The 26,551-nt window shown below is 41.6% G+C and overlaps 1 protein-coding gene and 2 long non-coding RNA genes across 4 annotated transcripts; 1 reads left to right on the top strand and 2 right to left on the bottom strand.

The window, feature by feature from the left end:
• Positions 1 to 1,487: 1,487 nt before the first annotated feature.
• LOC5577934 lies at positions 1,488 to 26,551 on the top strand. Its single transcript, XM_001663554.2, has 5 exons — positions 1,488 to 2,247; positions 2,308 to 2,547; positions 24,332 to 25,526; positions 25,984 to 26,398; positions 26,459 to 26,551. Exons 1-5 carry the CDS (start codon positions 1,521 to 1,523, stop codon positions 26,543 to 26,545), a joined length of 2,664 nt encoding a protein of 887 aa, XP_001663604.2. The 5' UTR covers positions 1,488 to 1,520; the 3' UTR covers positions 26,546 to 26,551.
• Positions 13,062 to 14,657, bottom strand: LOC110675760. Of its 2 annotated transcripts, XR_002499770.1 has the most exons (4): positions 14,020 to 14,657; positions 13,792 to 13,960; positions 13,629 to 13,726; positions 13,062 to 13,569 (listed from the first exon to the last, which is right to left on the bottom strand). It is a non-coding gene; the product is annotated as an uncharacterized LOC110675760 (long non-coding RNA). The 2 variants fall into 2 exon arrangements; XR_002499769.1 differs by having other exon boundaries at positions 13,629 to 13,960.
• On the bottom strand, positions 22,325 to 23,831 carry LOC110675761. Its single transcript, XR_002499771.1, has 4 exons — positions 23,283 to 23,831; positions 23,055 to 23,223; positions 22,892 to 22,989; positions 22,325 to 22,832 (listed from the first exon to the last, which is right to left on the bottom strand). It is a non-coding gene; the product is annotated as an uncharacterized LOC110675761 (long non-coding RNA).

The raw sequence follows: 26,551 nt of genomic DNA, 5'->3' as shown, positions 1-26,551 counted from the left end.
TGTTGCAATTTCTGACCCCCATCCAAATATGGTAAATGGTCAAAAATCAAAATCAAATGCATAGAATTATGTAATATTTAGGAATTTCTACTGATGGATGAAAAGAAGAATCATTCGATGTCAAAAGATCTGACAAATCACTTGGAATGTCTTTCATTTCCTCACATTCCTCAGCGCGCTGATCATTTTCACTGTTCTGGTAACAATCGATTGTTATTGATCATCCAAAGTAAATTTGTCACATATCTCTCGCAGTTTACAGCATTTATCAAATCTGATCAAAGTGAAATGGTGGTAAGGTAATTTTGCATGCAATGAAATAATAATCCAATTTTCCTATTATTTTTTTTTCTTGGTCCACTCTGACTTAACGCCGACCAGTTATCCATAACAGACATAATCACATAAAATCCTTTTTTGCATTTTCTCATCATAATAGGCTGTTTTTCATCATGCCAATCTGTCATGAAACGGCCGACTTACCTGCACTGAAGTATGCAGTGCGGGAATAGTCATTACGCAACTGAAATCAGTGCTGTAATGATTCATTACGTGGCGCTTTCTCATTACGCAACTGTTTTAAGTTGCGTAATAAATCATTACGCAGCATTTTTTTCAGAATTTGTAAAATAATGGTGAATGTATTCCGATAAAATTTCTGGTATCCTCAAGTGGTCTTCAACGAAATAGCAAAAAATGTTGTACGTAACTCGTTGCAGAACTCGATTTTACAGCACTCGTCGTGATTATCCTACTCGGCAAGCCTCGTAGAATAAATTTACAACTCGTGCTGTAAAAATCATCATTCTGCAAATTGTTCTGTAAACTACTATTGTAGACTGGTACAAAACTTCCTGCTGTCGAATGTAGGTACGGCGCGAAGAATCAATTATTTATCCCGTTCTTTGTTTTCCCTAAAATCATCTTTTCTTGCCATTACGTCCTCACTGGGACAGAGCTTGTTTCTCAGCTTAGTGTTCTTATAAGCACTTCCACGGTTATTAATTGAGAACTTTCTTTGCCAAAGTTGCCATTTTCGCATTCGTATATCGTGTGGCAGGTACGACGATACTCTATGCTCAGGGAAGTCAAGGAAATTTCCATTACGAAAAGATCCAGGATCGACCGGGAATCGCCCCCAGACACCTTCAGCATGGCTTTGATTTGTAGCCGCGGACTCTAACCACTCGGCTAAGGAAGGCTCCTTCCCCTGGAATATAAATTTGATTTGAAGCAACTTGATTGATCATCTGTAGTATATTTCATACAATGAGAATTCCCCTAGAGCAGACTACAAAAGCATTCAGTCAATATCTACTCTCTTGCTTACCGGTTACTCAAGCCTCTTCACGAACATCGCCATTGCATAACGCTTATCATCCTGGAACAGAACTAAGGATGCATTCTCGCGCTAGACGATGTTGCGTTCAAGTTTCAGGTTATCAGCAAACAGTGAGTGAGTAGCCGCTCTCACGGGAGACCTTTGACTTAAACAGTCTCTTGCAAAGTGTCAAGGTAGCATGATGTCTACCTCGAGAACAGCTTCCCCGGTAGTGAGTCGTAATTTCGGAGATTTCTTTAGAATCCGAGTGCTCTTTTTGCTTTTAGTTGTTGCACTTCAATTGGCATCGACGTCTTGTGAAACGAAGATATATCGAGACGGTGCAGACAATTTTACGTTAGATAGTAGAATAATAGAAGGAAATCTGGCCGTGGATGGTGATTGGCCTTGGCATGGTGCACTGTTCGTCGGAAATGATTACAAGTGCGGCTGTTCGTTAATTAGCAAGTGGTATGTTCTTACGGCTGGCCATTGTCTGTTCAATCCAGATACGGGTTACAAGTTCGACACTGGAAAGCTCCGGATTGTGCTGGGCGTGCTGATCCTGGATCAACGCCATACGCATGGTCAAGAATTCCAGGTGAAAGAGATCAATGTTTATCCCGAGTTTACTGCCGAAAGCCATAGGCACGATCTTGCGCTATTGCTGTTAAGTGAGGCCGTGGTGTTTAGTGAGAAGATTCGGCCCATTGAAGTAGATGACAGCGAGTCATCGTTTATCGAAAAATTGGCTGGTAGTTATGGAACGGTGGTAGGATGGGGATTCACCGAGGAGGCCAAAGTTTCCAATCAGCTTATGGTGACGCAGATGCTCATTGCTCGCTACTTAGATTGCGTTGAATCCAAACCGTATTTGTTTGGGCAGCTCATACACACTGGGATGTACTGCGCGCGAGCTGAGAACGGTACGGTATTTCGCAAATTGATAGTGAGTTAATTTCGACGTTGATGCCGTACCATTTTAGGAACGAATGTTTGCAACGGAGACAGTGGTGGTGGAATGTATGTTTTCAAACAGAACAGCTGGTATTTGCGAGGCATCGTCTCATTTGCGACAGTACAAGATGGGACAAACCTATGCGATGTGTACAGCTATGCCGGCTTTACAAACGTGCCGCACTATGTGGATTGGATTCGAAGTCAATTGCAAGAGCATCAGCGGAAGATGCAGGAAGATTCTGAGCATAAAGATATTAGTGATGAAGGTAAGTTAACTACTGTGAGATTTCTAAATTCAGCTTGCGCGAAATTTCGGAGATAAAGACCAAATAGTCTTATGTGACAAATTTATGAAAAACTATGACAGCTATATGCTTATTTTCCTTGGTCAGCAACGAATATCCAGGAATATAGGACTTCAGATATACAAGCGCAATCATTGAATATACTGTAACCTCAATGTATGAACTAGCTCTGAGAATGTTAATTGTATTGGTTCGTAAATTGAATCAGTTGGTAATAGAGTGTCCATTTCCCGGCCATTTTGTTCGTCCCGGGATTCGGGACAAAAATCTATGCTTGTCCCGGGAAATCCCGGGATCCCGGGATTTTTCAATTTTTTAATAAAATTATCATTTCGGTTGAAATGGAAGTACCAATTTAACAATACAATGTTTTTTTTAATGAAATAAACAGATAATGTAACTTTTCAAAATAATATGTTATTTATAGTAAATCACATTTCAGATATTCTGATGAAGAAACCTAACAAAAATCAAAACTTAGCTCAACTAATAACGGGTTTGCTATTTATTTTTTCAAATTCTCTATAATACTTATAAATGGAAGTATGATAAAAACTTAAGTCATAATATTAAAGCAATTTGCTTCAAACATTTGAAAATCCGTTAAAACTAGAGCAAAAGAAACGGTCAAAGATCATTGAAGGTATTGTAGATCATGCTAAAAGTTAATTACTGAAAATTATTTACTGAAGTTTACTGCCGTGAATCGCAAGTTAGTGATATCTGCATTTTGGTAGAAATTGAGTTGATAACAGTTTTTATTATATTTTCGAATGATCTTTCAGCTGCGCTAACAAGAAATCACTTTTTGTTCAGTAAAATTAGGAATGAACACCAAGAGTTCTGTCTGATCTTTCGACCTTGACGCTTGCTCCTACGGGGGCCAGCGACGAGGGCAGGATCAAACATGTCGCGCGTCGGTCTAGTAAGTGAAAAAGTGGCGTGATCAGTTAGTTCGGTTAGAGTAAGTGAAAAGTGCCACGATCGGTTAGTTCTTTTTGATCCTTTGACTTGACGCTTGCTGCTGGGCAGTGCGTCAAGAAAGCCAAGTTTTTTTTTTCCTTTTCGGGTCGCGCGCCTTTTTTTTTTCTGAGTGCTTTTATATAGCCGAGCAAACGAGTGAGGCTGAGAGTGGATTGTGGCTGCACAGTGAAGGTTAAAGAATCAATTGGTGAGCTCGTTTCATGCTACTATTTCTAATCTATAAAATATGTATGACTGCACATTTAATCGTTACAATTGTGGGACGTAAATATGAATTTTCAACAAACTATGAATTGTTCGTCACTGTGAGTGTCGACACAAACTCTGATTCATGAATTATTTATGTTTCACATTTTTTTTTATTTTCAGAACACCCCTTTTTACCTTTATTTTTGTAATTAAAAAAAAAACTTTGAATGGTTCGACACTACAAGTGTAGACTTGCGAAAGGTTCACTTTATTCAACAAACTTTGGATGGTTCGCCACTGTAAGTGTCGGCATAAGAATAAGAGTGTTCTATGATGTTCCATCCAATCAAGTTTTTTGTTTCTTTTCAAATAAGTAAAATATAATAACACATGCTTTCGTCCTGACAGCTGTAGAAATGTTACATTTAGGTATTTGTTCAACAAACTTTGAATGGTTCGTCACCTCAAGTGTCGGCATAATTTTCCACTACATAGAAATTGTTCATATCAAATGAAAATATTATATTTACAAAAAAGCATGTATATATCTCACAAATCACTATTTATCATGGTCTAATCGCTTATCAAAGTGAATCCTGTGACCCAACGATCCTTCCCATTAATAAACATCCCTCCCAGTAACCTTTGTGGAGATGCAGAGGCAAACACGGTCTCCAAATAGCAAAGGTTACACATTAACATTCCTTCCCCCAATCCCACCTGACTGCAAGGACGTGGCCGGCGCCGTTATTGACCCTGTATAAATAGAGGCACTGAATTATGCACATTGAAGAAGATTATGGCCAATCCCAGCCGAACTTCTAGTTGATTCTTTGTGCATTTTCACTGACTTCGGTCAATCACGGAATAGCAACCATTGATATGTGTAGTCAGTCTAAGCTAAGCTAAGCTAGCTAAGTAAAATTAGGAATGAACACCAAGTCGAATTGTCCCATAATGAAAATTTAGTGATTTCACCAAATTCTACGTACATTTCGGGAATCCCGGGATTCCCGGGATAACAGAAATAAAATCCCGGGAAACGGGAAATCCCGAAATTTGTCAAATCCCGGGATTTTTTGTCCCGGGATGTCCCGGGATGGACACTCTAGTTGGTAAATCAACGAAGCTTAGTTCGCAAAACGAGATTTTTCCATTTGGAGTCTAGTGGTAAGAAATTAATTTTTATTACGGGAACTTACGTCTTCTCGGCAGTCCAAGCTGATGAACTTTTTTAACATGCCATTATTCACAATATAATGCACAAAAAATAACAAGATACACTTGAAATACACTTGAGCACTTTATATTTGTATAATAATCATTTATACAAATAAGAATATATTGTTCTCAAAATCATCGGTATTTCCTAACCAAGGTTATGAGGCACTTCTTTTTTTATCGGCAATGCAATTACTATTGTCGGCAACTAAAATGTTCTCTTCGGCAATCCAAAACTGTGCAAAAGCTAGTTTATGTATAGGTTACATTTCGTATTTGTTGACAATGCCTGAAATTAAACGTTACTCATTATGTTCTACTCGTTGAAAGGGCCAATGCAGAAAAATACAGACTACACTAAGAACAGCGTTGCAGTTATTAATACAATAACAGAGAGTCAAATTGAATAGGGTAAACAGGCAAAACTGCTCTATCGCAGTAGCAAATGCATTACTTCTATGGTTTTTGGTGTCAAAGCGTTATTCACTGAGTTCGTCATGCTCTGCATGCAACTTTATCTTGCCAGATAGCTTATAAAATGAGAACAAGACGTTTTTTGTAAACGGTTCAAATATTGACGTTTCAAAACAAACCGGGCAATATGCCCTCCCATTGAAAAAGTTCCGCAGCATTGTAGAAATGCTTCCAAGGAGAATTCCACCACTAGCTAAGCTTAATAGGGTCCATTAGCAGTCGTCTTCCGGTAAAAGTTTTTGTAATTAGTACAATTGTAAAGGATGGGCTTCATTTACAACGAGGCTTGCCTATCGGGCCCATAATTTAACACCAAAAAGCTGATTTTCGATATTATTGATACACTGATAGGCAAAATAAAGTGCCCACCTAACCAGTTTTCGAATTTCTCTCATTGATTTGGTTCAAATTAAAGATAACACACTTACATCTTTTTTGATATTTTATTTTTGATATTCTTTCAAAGTTACGCACTTACGAAAATTTGATGAAAAAAGAGTTTTACTTAAAGAAAAAGAAAATCAATTTGTATTGAAAAAAAATAGTGACACTTCCTTCTTGACCCTAGAAAAGATGATTTAAGAAAAATAAAAACCAATTTAATAGTTAATGTGTCCTCCTTTGGCCTTGACGACTTACTGGAGGCACTTCGGCATGCTTTTCACCAGGTTTTGTAGGTGTTGTGGTTCTAGTTCTTCCCAGGCGCGCTCCAAGTCTCAAAATTATTATTTTTGTTGGTAACACCAGTTTTGTCAACCCTGGCATCGAGAATCGCCCACAAATTCTCGATGGGGTTGAGGTCTGGGCTTTGTGGAGGCCATTCCAGCGGTTTAATCCGACAAAACCGGAAGAAAGACTAGGTCTTCTTGGCAGTATGCTTCAGATCGTTGTTCTAGAGAAATATGAATTTCTCTTCAAGGCCCGTCTGGATCATCGAAACCTCCAGATTTTCCCGCAAGATGTTGATGTAGGAATCTGCCGTCATTATTCCGTCGGTTTTCACGAGGCTTCCTACTCCATTCCATGAAAGACACCCCCAGACCATCACATTTCATCACATCACACCTCCATGCGTCACCGTTCCTTGGATGTAGCGCTCCTGAAGCTCGAGCTGTTTAACCGAAAGCGGCGGGCTCGTGTGTGGTGCAGAGTAAAATTCTTTTTTTTTTTATCAAAATTTCGTAAGTGCAACTTTAAAATTATATCAAAAATAAAAGATCAAAAAAGATTTAAGTGTGTTAAATTTAATTTGAACCAAATCAATGAGAGAAATTCTAAAACTGGTGAGGTGGGCACTTTATTTTGCCTATCAGTGTATTTCTATTGGTTGTTTATACTTCTAAAAGATCTAATATGCGCAGCATCATTTTTTCACGGATATGGAAGATATGTAATCATATTTACGTGTTGAAGAAGCCTCAATCTCTTGAAAATGAAGTGGGGCGTATTGCCCGGTTGGGGCGCATTATACCGTTTTACCCTACACGACGTCACTAAATTTGTGCAGACTAAGGCGCCGTCCATAAATTATGTACCCGTTCTAGGCTCATACGTTGCGGCTCATACACATTTTTTTTTCTCATACAAAATTCGTTACGAAGGGGGTCGAAAATTGTACATTTTAGCGTTACGTAATGAATGGATGCTGCCTAATTTTGTTTGCATTTATTTCTTCTAATTTTGTTTTGCAATAAATCTCACTATGGTAGCATATTGGCTGTAAAAATTACCATGATTATAAACTTGCAGCAGGTGCAGTAACGTAGCTCTGGGAAGGGTGCGGTGGGTGCGGTCCGGACCGGGCCCGAGCTCCTGGGGGCCCCAAAATCGGTTGACCAGAAAAAGAAAAAACAAAGGAAAGCCTTCGATGAGGGCCACTCTTGGCTTTACCTCCTGCAGATACTTAAATAGGCTCAAATACCTACCCGACTAGAGGCTGATAAAAAAAAAATAAAATTTTATCTGAATATGATATGCATTTTGTTAGGCTCCGTTATCCACAGAACATATTAAAACAAAAATATAACATATCTGTTCAATTTTAACAACTTTGTAACAAAATTAAATAGATACTTATGCATTTCAATAATATACAATATTATTGTACATCGAACAGTATTATAATTTTGATACTTTGTATCAAACATTATAACTTGGTCTGATATGTTTTTGATAAAATTAAAACACATTTTGTTATGTTTATGTTACTATTCATACACTTTTTGTTATAATTTTAGTTATTTTAACAACATCCTGCATCAAGTTTATAACAACCTATGTTCGAAAAAACCTTCTAACATAATAACATGTGCTGATATAATTTTGTTATGTACCTTTAGTCGGGTATTTTGAAAATGTTAAGTCTAATAACGGCTTTGAATTTATGAATATTTATTCCATGAATTCTTACTTCTAATCAAATCTATCTAAGTTTGTAGTTCTCCAATAATCTAGAGCATTGGTGAGCTTTGAGCTTGTACAAATTTTCTTACGATCTGAACCATTATCATTGTTTTTCATTTCAGAAATGATACAGATATCTTCTCAATATGATGAATGAGTAAAGGCCTAACAGTGTAGAGTTTTTTAGAATTCAACATATTTTCAAAATAATGAATTTTGTAAAGCATGTAAGTCAAAGCAGTTATGTAAGTCAACTATTTAGACTGATCCCGACTAAGGGTACATAACAAAATTATATCAGCATATGTTATTATGTTATAAGTGTTTTTCGAACATAGGTTGTTACAAACTTGATGCAGGATGTTGTTAAAATAACTGAAATTATAGCAAAAAGTGTATGAATAGTAACATAAACATAACAAAATGTGTTTTAATTCTATCAAAAACATATCAAACCGAGTTACAATGTTTGATACAAAGTATCAAAATTATAATACTGTTCGATATACGATAATATTGTATATTATTGAAATGCATAACTATCTATTTATTTTGTTATAAAGTTGTTAAAAATGAACACAAAAATATCTTAAAGGAAAATAAAACATACTATGTTATATTTATGGTTTAGTATGTTCTGTGGATAACGGAGCCTAACAAAATTATATCATAATATGATATGCATATCATATTCTGATAAAATTTTATTATATTTTTGTTACAAGCCTCTAGTCGGGATGCAAATACTAATTTTCATTTATGTTCGAGACCACTTGGGAGGCCCAAGGCGGGGAAAAATATTCAAGGTACAAGCTGGGGTGCAAACATAATTGACTCAAGTGTAACTTTTGAAAATAGCCTATAAATTATTGCATGCAACTTATTTGAAAAATTCTAACTCCGAAACTGTTGATTTAAGAGAAAAATGTTCTATGAAGAAGTTGTAGTGAACCGTTTGGACTATAAGAAAAAAAAACAACACTGAAATTTTTTATTTATTTTTATAGAAAAATCAAAAATAAGACTTGAATTTTAAACTACACAACAACCCAATTTGGTTTTCAGTTTATTGGTGCTTTTCGGTGATCACCGATCATCACCGAAAAGCACCAATAAACTGAAAACCATTAAGTAAACGGTGATCAAAGCTAAAGCAAGAACAACCCAATTTTTAATATTTTTTAAATTTTTACCATAGAATCTTGATAGTAGAAAGATGTTTAGGACAAAGTTTCATGATGAAGAAATTTTTAATTAAAAAGTTTTTCTAAGAACAACTTTTGGCCGATTTTTAAAATTTTGATATTTTTTTTTTGTCAAAATAAATACGTTCTGATGACACAGTAAGCATCTTGAAATGATTCTAAGCCATAATGGTTATATGAATAATTTCTCTAGAAGTAGCCATTTTCGAATTATATCGAGTTTAATGCAAAAAATATTGTTTAAATATTAAAATAGGCCATTATCATAAGTTGACTAATTTAAAGATATAATTTGTATAAATTTTTATTATCATGATCGTTATGTTGCCTGCTTTTTTAACTAAAATGAAAGCAAACTATCAAATGCTTTGTATCTGATAATTCAACCCTTGACCACTTTGTTATCCAACTTTTCTCTAGAAAACATTCATAAATACGTACAAAGCGAATGCCGCGTAGCCACATGCACATGAATTCCACTTACCTATGAGCGGTTCCACGCCGTTTCATAAACCCGATTATTTTTGTATTTTTTGAATCGCCTAAAAATTTGCATACAGATTCTTTATGACCAAAAATGCCATTATGCACTTTCAGACCGCCATTTTGAACCTTGCCTTATTTTTGAGAAGGGCGTATCGGAAAATGCATGGCAAATCTTTAAAAAACTGTAACTCGAAAACGGTTTGTCCGATCGATTTGAGATCTTCTACAAAGTTGTAGGTATTGCTTAGGATTATATGGAGAAAAATATGCACGGTGAAAAAAAGTTACAGATTATTTTTTATTTCAAAAACAAAATTTAAAAATCGATTTTCTCCAGAAACGCATTTTCTATTTTTTTTATTTTTGGATATGTTTTAGGGGACAACTTATGTGATTTATTGCACAATGTTTCAAAATGGAAGAATTATGGACAAAAAAGTTATAATTTTTTAAAAAATTACAGGTTTTGAAAAAAAATCGAAATAGAGGAAAACAATAATTTTTTATGTAATTATTTGAAAGTACAGAAAAATTGCAATCGAAAAGTACTTAAGTAAATTTTTTCTAGGTTGCATCAATTTCGAGATATACTCATATTTATATAAAATTTTCAAATAAAAAAAAAGAAAAATAGGCCCTTTTCAAGCATATTTCGTGTTTCTCCATTCCAGAAAAAAATTATTTTGATTGAGTGAATCGTAGCTAAATCGTTTATCGTTTGAACAAAACATATATGCTTATGTATTGAAAAAGAGTGCACAGTAAAAAATATAAACGAAATTTTCAAATGAAAATTTGAAGCTAATAGTTCTGAAAAACCGCAACATTGATGTTTTTAATTTTTGGATATATTTTGCGGTTGTTGTAGGTATTGTTTAGGATCATTTGGAAAAAATGTGCACGATAAAAAATAATGACAGATTTTTTTAATAAAAAAAATTAAAATCGATTTTCTATGAAAATGCATCTGTGATTTTTATTATTTTTGGACATGTTTTAGGAGACAACTTATGTGATTTATTGCAAAATGTTTCATAATGGAAGAATTATGGACAAAAAAGTTATAATTTTATAAAATATTTTTTGCAAAATTGAGACCGAAGAATTGTAAATTGTTAACTAGCTCTGTAACACATAATGTGTGCGTATGTACTATTCACGAAAATGTTAATTTGATAATCCATAGTTTAAAGAAATATAATTTACTGCATGATTTAAATTTTTTTACTGATAGTTTATTATGTGAAACAAAAACAGTGGATTGCACCTTACGTTGTTGTGAAAAATGTTCAGATTCTACTACCTTTGAACGAAGCTTGTTATCAAAAATCGAAGAGAATGACATTTACGAATTACAATTTGAACAGTGGGTCACAACCGACAAGTGTGATATTGAAACTTTTTTGAAGCAGCCTGATGAATTTGTATCATATTTTACTCGTTAATTGGAGAAACTAATACCTCATAATTTCATCAAAAAAGAGCAAGCTACATTTTTAAATAACACAAAAAACAATTTGATGGAAGGTGAATTTGTAGTAATTTGTGATTTTTCGGAAAACTACACATTTATTCTTCAAGATGAAGTTCAAAGCCATCATTGGAATGCTCAGCAAGCAACTTTGCATCCGTTTGTAATATATTATCGTCAAGATGGCAAAGTCAAATAGATTTTTTGCGATTGGATCACAAGTTAACTGTCATCAAGATATATTTTATGTCTGACTGAGCTGCATCACAGTATAAAAATAGGAGGAACTTTTCAACTCTTTGGCAATTTAAAATCAAATATGATATAGAAGTTGAATGGCATTTTTTCTGCAACATCACATGGAAAAGGGCCATGCGATGCCATAGGAGGCTACCAGAGCCAGTCTTGCCAAAGAATGTGAACATCCGATAAAAAATGCTAAGGAACTATATGATTGGGCTCAAAATCGGAAAGAAGGGCAGCTTACACAAATCTTCTTTTGTTATTCAACTACTGAGGAATATGATATCATTGCACAAGAACTTAACCAACTATTTTCAAGAGCAAAAACAGTTCAAGGCACTCAGAAATATCACTCGTTTATCCCTATCTCTGAAACACTGAAATTGAAGTTAGACAATTTTCGAGCTGTGACGATAACAAGAAAGTAGTTGATATAATTAAGAAATAAAATTGCAGTATATATATAGAAAAAAAAAAACAAAAAAAAACAAACTCCTTCTCCATGGTTGTACGATCTTGCCGTGATGAGAGGGCTTTACCACTTCTAGTACTGTATTTGGTCCCTCAGTAGTACAAAAGGTACCCAAGTTTGACAGATCGCAGTACACTTTTCACGGCGTTCTAGATTACCTTATGAGCCATAAAATTTTGGGCAAGTGCAAGGGACATGGAGGTCTTTAATTTGTCTTTGGCTTTACCCATTAGCCGGGCTTAGCCCTGGGGGGACCAAAGGTACACCGTTGTGATAGAATCACATTTTTAATGCCACGTTTAGATTTACCGTGTATATCTCGGAAGTGATGCATCTCAGCTAAATTTTACTTGAGTATTTTTCGATAGAAATTTTTCATATTTAAAAATATATAGTTATTTTTCTGTACTCAAAAAACGCACCAAAAATATCGTTTTACATAAATTCGTTTCATTTATTTTTTTAAATAATTTACTTTTTATCCAAAAATTTTCCGTTTTGAGGCATTGTGCAAGAAATTACAAACAATATGCTGCAAAACATATCCAAAAATTAAAAACATCAATTATGCGGTTTTTAAGAACAATGGACTTCAAATTTTTATTTGAAAATTTCGTTTATATTTTTTACCGTGCATACTTTTTTAAATACTTTAGTGTATAGGTTTTGATCAAACAATAAACAATTCAGCTACGATTCACTCAATCAAAATAAAATATTTCTGGAATGGAGAAACACGAAATATGTTTGAAAAGGGCCTATTTACTTTGTTTATTTGAAAATTTTATATAAATATGAGTATATCTCGAAATTGATGCAACCTAGAAAAAATTTACTTAAGTACTTTTCGATTGCAATTTTTCTGTACTTTCAAGTAATCACATAAAACATTATTGTTTTCCTCTATTTCTGTTATTTTTAAAAAACCCATAACTTTTTTGTCCATAATTCTTCCATTTTGAAACATTGTGCAATAAATCACATAAGTTGTCCCCTAAAACATATCCAAAAATAAAAAAAAATAGAAAATGCGTTTCAGGAGAAAATCGATTTTAAAATTTTGTTTTTGAATTAAAAAATAATCTGTAACTTTTTTTACCGTGCATATTTTGTCCATATAGTCCTAAGCAATACCTACAACTTTGTAGAAGATCTCAAATCGATCGGACAAACCGTTTTCGAGTTACAGTTTTTAAAAGTTTGTTGCGAGTGTCTGTCGAGGGGGGAATAGAAACCTCGATCAGCCCCGGAAAGCTCTTAAGGGAATGCGCACAAATAACTGAATTCCAACACAAAACTGATCATAATTACAAGTTTTTTTATTTACAGACCATCATTTTCCTTTTCCTGATCCTTTCCTCCTATCTTCTGACTCCTAGCCTCTCCTTTAACCTTTACTTTGCTTAAAAACTAGATTTGCTCTACTCACTGCACTTTCGGGCGCGCCCTGCTTACCGCCGCTACCCCGTTGACGCTCTGCAGCCCCATCATTCCGCCTTTCTGGCCGATGCTCACACCGACTTGATCTTGCTGCTGAACTGACGACACCCGCGAGACCGCGTGCAGTTCTCTGACGCTGCTCTGCCTAGCGGATAGTTTCGTCCCTCCGGATAATCGCTTCTTTCCTGCACCAGCCGAGAGCCGCCAATCGCTCCGAATCCGTCTATTCGGTGATCATATGACGCACGCCGCCGGGTGCCTTCCCTAATGTTGGCGAGATTAGATCCGCGGTTGACTTGAACCGGATTGAGGGGGGTTGAAGACCACACTGACTCGCTGCCACCGCCTTGCCAATGACCTCTCGAACTGACTGCAATAAACGAAAAAAGAAAGCCCTAACGCACGAGGCCGATTAGCTTCTGGTGGTGGGCCTAACTTTTGGGCTTTGGCTTACTTCCTATGGAAGGCTTTCTTTGTCCCGGGGATGTATGACTATCGGTTGACCTTCGGGAATGGTGCAATCAGGGTTACAGTAGTCCGGCGTGGTGGAAACTGCGCAATTAAACAGAAACGGCGTTTAAACTTGCTTATCCAAAACGGGTGGTAAAAGGCCTTACCGATGCACCAACTGGTTGGGTTCCCACGCACCGGTTCCGACCGTCGCGCTGTTTCTCGACTTCGAGGGCTGATCGTATGGGTTTTTTGCGTTTTTACCCTGGGCAACGTGGTTTCTGCAAACCGAAATGCAAAATGGTGGTCCGTGTGTCCCTCTGTGCGCTCTATTTCCTGTTCGAATGAATCCAGAAATCAGCGTTTTGAGCCAAATGGAATTAGGGTTGTCTTACCCTTGGCTGGAATCAAATGGTGGGCCTCCTGCCTGGCACTAATTTCACTCGAGGAACCACACGCGGTTATCCTACCAAACTTCACAAGATGGACGGCTAAGTTTTTCGTTTCAACGAAGACCGGACTCTTTCGATTTGCGTGCACTGTCGTTTCGGCGGGCTGACACTAACTGAGTGAGCTGGCCTCGAATTCGCAATCGTCTCCCCCGTCGTGGCGTGTGTGACGGTTGTGTGCGTAAAAGAGCGCAGAGAGCGATCTCTCTTCTCCAGCTTGACGGTGTGGTGGTGGCAGTCTTGTGAGGATGTTGTTTTCTGGTGCACGTTCTCGATGCTATGCAGAGGGTGGTCTTATGGTGTGCAGGTATGTGAAATTGTGTGAGCGTCACCGATCGGTCGTTCTTCTCGGTTGACGGATGGAACGCAAACGTGTGCAGGGGCTCTCAATTTGTGGTTTGCGGAGCAGTGCATTTTATTCTGAATGTTAACGGCTTACAATATTTACGTGATGTCTGACTTTAATTTACGTATCTAATACAACTCATACTTAAACGTAACACAACTCTACCGTAGCGGAAGAATTTTTCATAAATCGATGAGAAAGCGATTTATGAAAAATTCACAAATTCTTCAATCATCCTCCTAGGATGATGGTCAGAGACAAGTCGGTCAACTAAACGCTTGAGCAGACCTCAAGTTACATCTGGTTCTTTAACCTTACACCGTAAACTAAACTCACATACGCAAGCCTTGGTAGCTTGCCAAATCAAATCGCTTAAACTGCATAATCTTAATACTAGACTCAATATCACGCCAGCTGCGCCTGGCAGAATCATAGACCTCTCAAATCGTCTCTGACCAAAGTCCTTGTCCAGCTTCCTCAAATCCGAGCAAACTACGGCAAAACATTCAAATCGGATTCTAGCCTATTGTATTGGCTAAAATAGGCTTAATCGCACACTAAACATAGAAGCTATATTTACAAACTTTTTACAAGGACTAAATTGGTTTGTTTTGGTTTGTGCATAAAACTGAGAAAAGAAGCATTTCCGCGACTAAATCGTCATGAGCCCGAGAATGGGGTTTTACCGCGCCCCTGGTCGCGTTACCTTGGGATGAAGATTTCATGACGACCCCCAGATCTTTAACCCTTGGCCACGCATTTGAATTGACTGGAAGCACTTGAGCGTTTGGGTGCACTCATCCAGTCTTGGATGTGCTTGGATTACCGAGATCGTGTTTTGTGTCTTTGTAGTAGTGCCTCTCATAGCTCTGTGTGGTGGGTGGTCGAATCTTGATGGTGGGCTCGATTTATCTCGTTCGGCAAACGGCATGACCACTTGGTTGGCAGCTCGCTGCGGACATGGTCTACGATGCGCTTTGCTCGTTGTCTAGTTCTGGTATCTGGAGTCTCCCTATTGTGGAATTCGGGGTCACAGTCTCCCATGCCTGATGTAGGCTACGTACTTCTTCTGCTCTATCTGATGGTATTTGGAGCCTCCCTACTCACGGCTGTTTTCAGGGTTCCAATCTCCCGTGCCTTCCGTAGGCTGCTTGTTTGTCCGCTTCATCATGATGGTATTTGGAGCCACCCTACTCACAATGGTTTTCAGGGTTCCAATCTCCCGTACCTTCCGTAGGCTGCTTGCGATTACGTTTCTTCGAAGTGGTATTTGGAGCCTCCCTACTCACGGCTGTTTTCCGGGTTCCAATCTCCCGTGCCTTCCGTAGGCTGCTTGCTTTTCTGCTTCTTCGTGATGGTATTTGGAGCCTCCCTACTCACGGCTGTTTTCAGGGTTCCAATCTCCCGTGCCTTCCGTAGGCTGCTTGCTTTTCTGCTTCTTCGTGATGGTATTTGGAGTCTCCCTACTCACGATGGTTTTCGGGGTTCCAATCTCCCGTGCCCTTCGTAGGCTTCAGCCACGTCCTCCTCCTCTCAATGCCCTCCAGTTGCTGTCTCACTGCGCCCGATAGTGGCCGTAAGCTTCAACTCCGCGTCGAACCGATTTTTGGTCGTCGATCTCCGGGTCTCCACTCCTCCTATCAGAGAATACATCTGGTGCATTTCCGAGATCCCTACTCCCCGTTTCCAGTGACGTAGGGTGCGATTTCTCCCGCTTCGCGAACGGCGCACGGTACACCTCCTGGCGCGATGGAAGTGTTTGGGTACCGCATGTTGGATCTCCTCCCTGCTTGATGTGGTCGCAAATCGTGTTCAAGGTTTTTTTTTTTTTTTGGCGTGGATCGTGGTCTATAATGAACCTGATGAATCGTCGAGGTGGAGAGGTAGTCATTAAGAAGTTGTTGCTCATCACACCTGACTTTTGCCATTTTCCCGCTTGGTACGTTTTTTTGGAGTATGGTACTAATAGTTGACAGGCTTTGCCTGTGGACATAGCTTTATCGTTGTGGAACCTCGTTCGGATGAACGGAAATCCTTGCCATAGTCTAATTCGGTGTTGCTGAAGTGGAGCGTTGTTGTAGCGGGCTCTCACACTCAGCATTCGTGGTCAAATCTCCCGAAGATTGGTGTTTTTGACTGCTACTGATTCTGGTTAACAGGCACCGCCTGTGTACATAGCTTGAACGGTTCGGAATCTCCATCTTGCGGATGAAAATCCCGAATGATGTAGTCCTTGATCGGTTCAACAGAGAAGCAGCTGAGCTCGTTGGATGCTTCTCCGTTGGTTCGCTGTTATTATGCCCAGTGGTGTTTTTGACAGCGTTTGCTTTATAGTCGACAGGCATCGCCTGTTCGCATAGCTTGCCCATATACGCTTAGTCCGCTTTGATGTCCTTTGCGTGAAATCTTCCCTTCTTGCCGCTCAGAACATCCTCTAACAGATAAAGGTTCGTCCCGAGGACTTCCTTCACGATGGCCGGAACGAATTTCGGCTCTAGTTTGCTGGTGATCTGATCCACTTTTGAGGAGAGAACGAATGTTCGGCGCCACACGAGATCTCCTACCTTGAACGCGACTGATCTGGTGCGAAGATTATAACGCTGCTTCGCCCGCTGGTGACTGTTCTTGATCCGCTCGATGATGACCTTTTGAATTCGGCGAATTGCTGACAGCCTCAGATCTTGTGCCACTTTCGGGTCGTCTGGTGTGTTTAGTTCTTGCTGCGTGTAGAGGTCCGTGTGCAACAGCAGGTTTCGTCCGAAGTTTGCTTCGTGAGGACTCACTCCCGTTGCTTCGTGCCTCGCTCCGTTAATCGCTGCTGTGATTGCCGGTAGCTTTTCGTCCCACTCACGATGATCGCCATCTAGTAATGCTCGGATACAGGTAACTACGACGCGGTTCACCCGCTCGGCGTTGTTGACCTGCGGACAGTAGAACGCTGTTTTCATGTGACCAATCCTGTGCTTTGCTAGCCATGATTTGAACACCATCGATTCGAATTGTTTCCCGTTATCGGACAATATCAGCCTTGGACGAGAGAACTTTAGGCAAACTTCTTCTTCCAGAAACTCCACCATCTTCTGGGAATCCGCTGCGCGCATGGGCTTGACGATCACGTACTTGCTGACCCAGTCTACTACCACCAATAGCACTGTGTTTCCTCGCTTGGAACGTGTGAGTGGACCGACAAAGTCCACCGATATCATCTCCCAAGGGGTCTTTGCTGGTTTGGGGTTTCCCATCTGCGGCATCATCTTCCTTCCTGGCGCTTTGCATGCCTTGCAGGTCACACAGCTCCTTACGTAATCGCCAATCTCCTGCTGCATTTGTGGCCAGTAGTAGTGGGCTTGAATTTTGTGCCAAGTCTTGTAGAAACCAAGGTGCGCTGCTGCAGGTTCGTCGTGGTATCTACGGATCAGCTGCAACCTCTCTTCCCTCGGAACGACTTGCTTCCACTTGTGGAATACTGCTCCAACTGCGTCCTTGCAGCGACAGTTCTTGTACAATGTGTCATTTGCAACGCGGAAGTCCGGAAACTGATCGCCCTCTCTCTTCACTTTCTCAACCAGCTTCCTGTACCACAGATCCTGCACCTGGTCTACCACGAATACTGCTTCAGCTACCGTTCGTGAGAGTGCATCCGGAACTACGTTGATCGATCCCTTCCTGTACCGGATCTCGAAGTCGAACGCGTTCAACCGCAACAGCCATCGACTCATCAACGCCGTTGGATTCTTCATTGATTTTAGGTAGCTGAGCGCCGCATGGTCGCAAAAGACGGTGAACCTGATTCCTTCCACATATCCTCTAAACTTCTCGATCGCTCGGATCACCGCGAGACACTCTCGCTCCGTGACCGAATACTTTCTCTCGGACGCTGACAGCTTCTGCGAGAAGTAGCTGATCGGATGTTCTTCGCCGTTGATGTCCTGCGTTAGCACTGCTCCGATCGCTGTGTCGCTGGCATCGCATGCTATAGCGAACGGTCTGCTGTAGTCCGGCATCGCTAGCACCGGTGCCGAGACCAGAGCGGCTTTTAGTTTGAGGAAAGCTTCTTCAGCGATGGGATTCCAACGGAACTTGGTCTTCCCAGACGTCAGACTTGTTAACGGTGATGCTAGCTGTGAAAATCCGGCGATGAATCGGCGGTACCAGTTGCAAACGCCCAGGAATCGTTGCACTTCTTTCCTTGTGGTAGGAGTTGGAAACAAGACTATGGCTTGGATTTTTTCTTCATCCACTCGCCAGCCTTGTTCGTCGATCACGTAGCCCAGATACTTCATGCTCTTTCGGCAGAACTTGGACTTCTCCGACGATATCGTGAGATTTGCTTGTCGCAGCCGGCGTGCCACTTCTTCCAACAAAGCGATGTGCTCTTCGAAGGTTTCCGAACAGATAATGATGTCGTCCAGGTAATGGAATACCAACGGTTCCAAATCGGCGAACAGATGAGTCATGAGTCTCGCTAGGGCTTGGCTCGCTGTGCACAGTCCAAAAGGCACCACTTTGAACTGGAAGTGGCCTCTGGATGGAACTGTGAACGCTGTCAATGTTCTTGAAGCCTGATGAAGTGGCAACTGCCAGAAAGCGTCTTTGAGATCGATCGACGAGATGTATTTGCTGCTTCGAAGATTGTTTGTGATCGCTGCTATCTGCGGGATTGGATATCCCTCGTTCACCATGATGGAGTTGAGGTGACGAGCATCCAAGCAGACGCGATACTGTCCGGTCTTCTTCTTGACTGCAACCAATGGATTGTTCCATGGAGAGAACTGTGCCTCTTCGATGACATCGAGGGCAATCATCCGGTCGATCTCCTTGTTCACCTCCTGCAGCACATACGGTGACATTGGGTAATGCCGTTGCTTGCGAGGTGGTGCGTTACCCACATCGATGCGATGCTCGTACAGCTTCGTACGGCCTAGCTTGCCCTCTGCCGCTTTTGGGAACTTCCGGATCGCTTGTTCCAGTCGCTTCTTCTGTTCGGACGTCAGTTGCTTCATCTCATGATCCTCGACGAGTTCTTCGTCCTGTTTTGCTTCAACTGTGCAACACACAGCCTTTACTCCAAACTTGTCCCAGAAATTCATCCCTAGGATGACGCAGTCCGGGATCGAAGGTACTAATAGTACTGGAAGGACTTCGTTCCGGTTATTGTATACGATGGGAAGATAAACGAAATTGTGTATTTTGTGTTTCGTGCCATCCGCCGTCTTTATTCCGCCACAGACGGTTCCTCTCTGTAGTCCGTATTCCTCTGCCAGACTGACTTTATTTCCTCCTAGCAGAGAGCAGTTCGCTCCACTGTCTAGCAAAGCGGTTAACTCCTTTCCCAGCACAGATATGACGGCGTGTGGTCGATTGTCGCTTCCGGGATTGATGATTAACGAGTTTAGGTTTCGAAATTCTGGAATGTCGGAGGGGTTTCCGATACTGAGCGGAGAGCTGCTCCCCTCTATTGCTGGTTCTCCGCTGGGTAGTTTACCGCACCTGAACGGCACGTGAAGCAGCTGCGCAACGAGTAGCCTTTTCGTCCACACCGGTAGCAGAAAAGGATCGCTTGCGGCTTCGGACAATCCATAAACCTATGGCCTTCTTCGTCGCAGTTCCAGCATACCATCACCATTCGTTGCTGGGTCTCTGCTTCCTGCTGTTCTTCTGATTGGCGTTCTACCAGTCTTGTTGGCTCTTGCTGAAGAGAGTTGCTTCGCTGGTTGTAGTTTTGCGACTCTTCCAGCGAACTTGGCCTCCATTGTCGCGTTTGCCAACTCTGCACCCTTTGCGGCTGCTCTTGCTGCTGCTCTGGCTGGCGTGGCTGATGCGGAACGGCTTGTGACCTTTGCTGTTGTACGGGAAATTGCGTGTCTCTCATCTGTTGTCGCATTACTTGCGGGCTGTCCGCTTCGATTGGTTTGAACCTGTCTGTAAACCTAGGCTGCTTTCCGTTTCTTGGTGTAAAACCTGGTCGCGTAGTTCGCCGCTCTAGGTTCATTTTCAACGCATTGACTTGCTCCGCCAACTCGTCGATGGTGTGCTGCCAATGTTCTTCGTCTTGATCGTCAACTGTCTCGTAATCATGAGCGATATCTTGAACTTCCACCGCATGGACTCTGTTAAAGCGTTGAGGCTGCTGCTGCATTGCAACCACTCTGTTGGACGTCACAGGCGTAGCGAAGTTCGGTTCCAGCAACGCACTGTGCGGAATCGGAATCCTGCGCTGTCTGTTCAGAAGCATTCTCGTCTCGTCGTATCCAGTGCACACCTCGACCATTTCTTCCAATGAGCGTGGCCTTGCTGCTGTTACGATGGCCGCATAGTTCTCGTTCATATTCTTCTTCACCAGGAAGAACTTCTCATCCGCTGGAATCGGTGGATCCACAAAGCGAAAGAGCGCAGAAATGTCGCGATAGTATTTCGCAAACGATTCCTCTCTTCCTTGAAATCTGAAGCTGGCTTCCAATCGCAGAATTTGCGAGTAGCCGCTAGGCAAGAACTCTCTTCGAATCTCTTTCTTGAAGTCGTCCCAGGTACGCAGTAGTTGCTGAGAAGTTGCTCGTGCGTACCAATCAATGGCATCCTCTTGCAGCAGGTGCTTGATGGAGTTAAGAAGTGTAGCATCACTCATGCCTTCCGACCTCGCAAACGTCTCCACCCGATCTAGGAAAACATTGAGTGAAGTGGTGTCTTTCTCGCCCCGGAACTTGAACGGCCAGTTATGCACTGCTTTCTGCATTCTTCTCTCATCTGCTCGCTCTGGTGCTGGTCGTTCTCGCCTGATCAGCCGCTCCAGTTCTTCTCGCATCCTGAAACATTCTTCTCGCATCCGCTCTTCTCTCTCCTGCATCTGCCTGATTCTCACTTCCAGCGCTTCTTGCGATGGGGTTTCTCTTGCCTGTTGATTCCATCCTGCATACTCCCGAGAAAGGTAGGGAGGAGGTGGTGAACTTCTTCGCCGTCTCGTTTCCGTTTGTCGGCAGTCTTCGTGGTCGCCTGCTTGGAACGAGCTAGAGAACAACAGCCCTCTTCCGTGTCCACCCGAAAACGATGGCATCAGAGGTGGCTGCACAGCTGGCGGTGGTGTGGTTTCTTGAATGGAGTTGCAGCCCACAGGGATTGTGGCATCTACTACTCCTCCAACAGCTCCTTCCGATTCGTTGTTGCTCCTCCTCCTCACAGCGCCAGTTGATGTTGTATCTCTGACTTCACTTTCCCCCATTTGTGCACCATTAACTACACTTGTTCCGTTCACTTTGTTTAACAACACGTTGACATGCATGGATAACATTGCGTGTGTTTCCTGCAGCTCGACCGAAGGGCGGATTAATTGCAAACGGTCGCGATAATGATTGAGACGTGTTCGAATTTTGTTTAAAGCTGCACTATCGTTAGTGCGAATTGCCGCTTCAGTGCTGATGTGCAACTGCTGTATTTGAGTTTCACAGTGCTCAATGTTTGACTGTGAACTCATTACATGGCATGAGCTAGTGGGCTGGTTGTCTCGCAAGGACTCCTCTTGCATGAGTGCCTTGAGACGTAAGACCTTGCCTCTATGGGTGGTAGGTCCTAAATTTACTACATGACGTAGGGCCAACTCATACGTGACCTCTTCGTCCGTCAAATGTGTGTAATCCATTTCTTATTTCTATGCGTAAGGGTTAAAATTTTTTGTTGATTATTATAGACCGAATAATCAAACGCACAAAACCAAATGTCTGAATCACAAACCAAAAAAATTGCTAACGGTAGCTAATGTATTGTGGATTTTCAGTTGGGCGCCAATGTTGCGAGTGTCTGTCGAGGGGGGAATAGAAACCTCGATCAGCCCCGGAAAGCTCTTAAGGGAATGCGCACAAATAACTGAATTCCAACACAAAACTGATCATAATTACAAGTTTTTTTATTTACAGACCATCATTTTCCTTTTCCTGATCCTTTCCTCCTATCTTCTGACTCCTAGCCTCTCCTTTAACCTTTACTTTGCTTAAAAACTAGATTTGCTCTACTCACTGCACTTTCGGGCGCGCCCTGCTTACCGCCGCTACCCCGTTGACGCTCTGCAGCCCCATCATTCCGCCTTTCTGGCCGATGCTCACACCGACTTGATCTTGCTGCTGAACTGACGACACCCGCGAGACCGCGTGCAGTTCTCTGACGCTGCTCTGCCTAGCGGATAGTTTCGTCCCTCCGGATAATCGCTTCTTTCCTGCACCAGCCGAGAGCCGCCAATCGCTCCGAATCCGTCTATTCGGTGATCATATGACGCACGCCGCCGGGTGCCTTCCCTAATGTTGGCGAGATTAGATCCGCGGTTGACTTGAACCGGATTGAGGGGGGTTGAAGACCACACTGACTCGCTGCCACCGCCTTGCCAATGACCTCTCGAACTGACTGCAATAAACGAAAAAAGAAAGCCCTAACGCACGAGGCCGATTAGCTTCTGGTGGTGGGCCTAACTTTTGGGCTTTGGCTTACTTCCTATGGAAGGCTTTCTTTGTCCCGGGGATGTATGACTATCGGTTGACCTTCGGGAATGGTGCAATCAGGGTTACAGTAGTCCGGCGTGGTGGAAACTGCGCAATTAAACAGAAACGGCGTTTGAACTTGCTTATCCAAAACGGGTGGTAAAAGGCCTTACCGATGCACCAACTGGTTGGGTTCCCACGCACCGGTTCCGACCGTCGCGCTGTTTCTCGACTTCGAGGGCTGATCGTATGGGTTTTTTGCGTTTTTACCCTGGGCAACGTGGTTTCTGCAAACCGAAATGCAAAATGGTGGTCCGTGTGTCCCTCTGTGCGCTCTATTTCCTGTTCGAATGAATCCAGAAATCAGCGTTTTGAGCCAAATGGAATTAGGGTTGTCTTACCCTTGGCTGGAATCAAATGGTGGGCCTCCTGCCTGGCACTAATTTCACTCGAGGAACCACACGCGGTTATCCTACCAAACTTCACAAGATGGACGGCTAAGTTTTTCGTTTCAACGAAGACCGGACTCTTTCGATTTGCGTGCACTGTCGTTTCGGCGGGCTGACACTAACTGAGTGAGCTGGCCTCGAATTCGCAATCGTCTCCCCCGTCGTGGCGTGTGTGACGGTTGTGTGCGTAAAAGAGCGCAGAGAGCGATCTCTCTTCTCCAGCTTGACGGTGTGGTGGTGGCAGTCTTGTGAGGATGTTGTTTTCTGGTGCACGTTCTCGATGCTATGCAGAGGGTGGTCTTATGGTGTGCAGGTATGTGAAATTGTGTGAGCGTCACCGATCGGTCGTTCTTCTCGGTTGACGGATGGAACGCAAACGTGTGCAGGGGCTCTCAATTTGTGGTTTGCGGAGCAGTGCATTTTATTCTGAATGTTAACGGCTTACAATATTTACGTGATGTCTGACTTTAATTTACGTATCTAATACAACTCATACTTAAACGTAACAAGTTTTGCTATGCATTTTCCGATACGCCCTTCTCAAAAATAAGGCGAGGTTCAAAATGGCGGTCTGAAGGTGCAAAATGGCATTTTTGGTCATAAAGAATCTGTATGCAAATTTTCAGGCGATTCAAAAAATACAAAAATTAAATTAAAAAAAAATTCGTCATGTTCGGTGGAATTGCTCCTATATAACGTAAATGGAATTCACGTAAATAGAAGTTACGTAAATGGGGGTTTCAATCCACTAAATGTGAAACTTTGTGTTACTCAATGCAAACACTGAAAAAGTGCACGGTTTATATGGAATATTTAATAATTATTTATATCCTTAGTAATTCATGGAATTTCAAATAGTTAAACCCAAACCGCTGGTTTTGTGCTACAAAATCATTTCACCTTAAAAAACCCCTTTTTGAAATACTTTCTAATGTTCGATTCATTTCGTCTCATATCATATCTTAAATATTCCTTTTCACGTCCTGTCTTGTATATTACAGCTATTGCAATAAGATCAGAAAAAGATACACCTACTACAACAACAACGCAACCAACCAGCACAACGACTATTCATTCACACCCACCACTGGAGTCGCAACCTATCCGCGTCACACCTTCAGAGCACGACAAAATCGTACGCGTTGAGTACAATTCCACTATTTCACTTGTGTGCAATCATGGCTCCGAAGGCACTAATGGTGAACTGCGGAGATCCACCCGTTGGTTTCGCGAGACCAAGCATCTCCATGAAATCGATCTATCCAGTGAAATTGGCTTTACCGAGTCGGGTGTACACGATAACTTAACACTGCGGCAGGTGGAGGCCAGCCATTCAGGAAGATATTATTGTAGATCGGAGTCTTCGTCAGCTAACGTGACCGACCGAAGGATCGTTTCCGTTTTGGGAGCAGTGCCACGGTTCGATCCGGTTGCTGGTAGTCCTGCCTACATGAAGTATGAAGTTTTCCTGAATCAGCAATACTTTAGCTTGCAGGTGACGTTTAAGGCGGATCGTGAAGAGGGTGTTCTGTTCTACCGAAGTGATGAATTGGATCACCAGATAATGATGTTGGCGCTAGTGAATGGAACGATGGATTTGGGCTTACTGACAGAGAGCAAAGTAATTCGAAAGATTGATTCTAAAATGCATAGGATAAGTATAGACCAATGGCATACAGTCAATGTCAAGTGTTATCTGGGTCGGTGTTATTTCGCACTGGATGGCAAAATGCTAGCACTATTCTACGAGAACTTGTTTGTAACAAATAGCAGGAGTGAATGTATCTACCTCGGTGGCATTCCAGGACGTAACGAGAGCGGGTTTACCGGGTGTATCAGCCAAATGGTTTTGAACGATTATCCGATAAATCTCCGGAAAGAAGCTGTCCGTTCAGAACGGGTTTCAAAGTGTAATCACTGTACGGTGAACACCTGCCAGAATGGAGGCGTTTGCGTGGAAACGATGGACAGAGATGCGTTCCGCTGTTTGTGTCCTGATGGTTTCACGGGACGGTACTGTTCCAATAGCGGAGAACGATGCCTTGCAATGTCCTGCGTGGAATCATTGTGTAAAGATTTTGAAAATGGCTTCCGATGTGCTTGTTCACCAACCAGAACTGGAAGACGTTGCGAAGAGATGAACAACCTCAATGGGCGGGCGATATCCTTCCGATCATTTGGATATGCGAAATACTCGTAAGTATATTATCTTAAAAGAATATAAAAACTTTACCATATTCCATTGTTGAAGCAAGGAGCATTGCAATACCAATATGTAAAGTAAAATTCGAAGCCGTGATTGGTCTTTCTTGACTATACACATGTTACCAAAAATGCTGAGGACGGTGAAGTTCGAAAGAACCGTCATTCAAATGATAAAGAGTGCATATTAAACATCCAGTTCATTCACCAATCAGAAATGTATAAAAGGTTATGACTGTTATGTGTGCTAAAAACTTTTCGAGGAACTGGGCTATCCGTGGAAACAGGATGTTCGGGGAACTGACATTCGAGGAACGGACGATCAGGGCAAAGTGGCACAACTAACAGCACTAACATTAAGTTCTTAAATAAATCAATAGAAAATATAAATATGAAAATTTCATTCGTCCAAATATGCTCTACATACAATTTTGTTTATCACATATTTCAGGATCGATCTCAAGAGAAACTTCAACATGCAGTTAACATTTTTACCGAGAAACGTTACCACCGGATTGGTGGCAGAGCTGCGAGCAGATATCCGTGGAACTGGAAACTTCGCGGCACTAATCCTGGACAAAGGAGCAATGGAGCTGCGTTTTACCCTTGGTCTCGATGTCACCGTATTCACAATCAGATCATCCGTATCGATAAGCCCTAAATTATGGTACACCGTTAAGGCAGGTTACCAAGATAAGCTCGTTTATTTGACAGTCAACGACGAAACGGATCAGTCAAAAAGCGTTCCCGATAACTTTTTCAAACAGAAAAATGATCACAAATTATATCTTGGTGGGGTAGATGACTGCCTGGTATGGAATCAGTGTTCAGAAAGCTCTTCTGACTTCGATGGTTGCATAAAAGAGGTACTAAAACATCCTTGCATTCCTATCAGTAACAGCATTAACAATCACTTCTCGTTTCAGGTCACTGTGTCCGGCCATGCAATTGATCTGGCGAGAAGTTTTATCGACGCCAGGAATGTAGAAAACTGTCGAATAAATGAACCATAACTCTAA

This window comes from Aedes aegypti, chromosome 2 (assembly GCF_002204515.2).
Source record: "Aedes aegypti strain LVP_AGWG chromosome 2, AaegL5.0 Primary Assembly, whole genome shotgun sequence".
NCBI lineage: Eukaryota > Metazoa > Arthropoda > Insecta > Diptera > Culicidae > Aedes > Aedes aegypti.
This window is presented reverse-complemented; position numbering and strand designations above follow the sequence as displayed.

Coding starts and splice junctions, on each gene's coding strand:
- LOC5577934 (XM_001663554.2), top strand. CDS start 1,521: ATGATGTCTACCTCGAGAACAGCTTCCCCGGTAGTGAGTCGTAATTTC. Junction 2,548..24,331: donor TAAAGATATTAGTGATGAAG/GTAAGTTAACTA, acceptor TGTATATTACAG/CTATTGCAATAAGATCAGAA. Junction 26,399..26,458: donor TCGATGGTTGCATAAAAGAG/GTACTAAAACAT, acceptor TTCTCGTTTCAG/GTCACTGTGTCCGGCCATGC.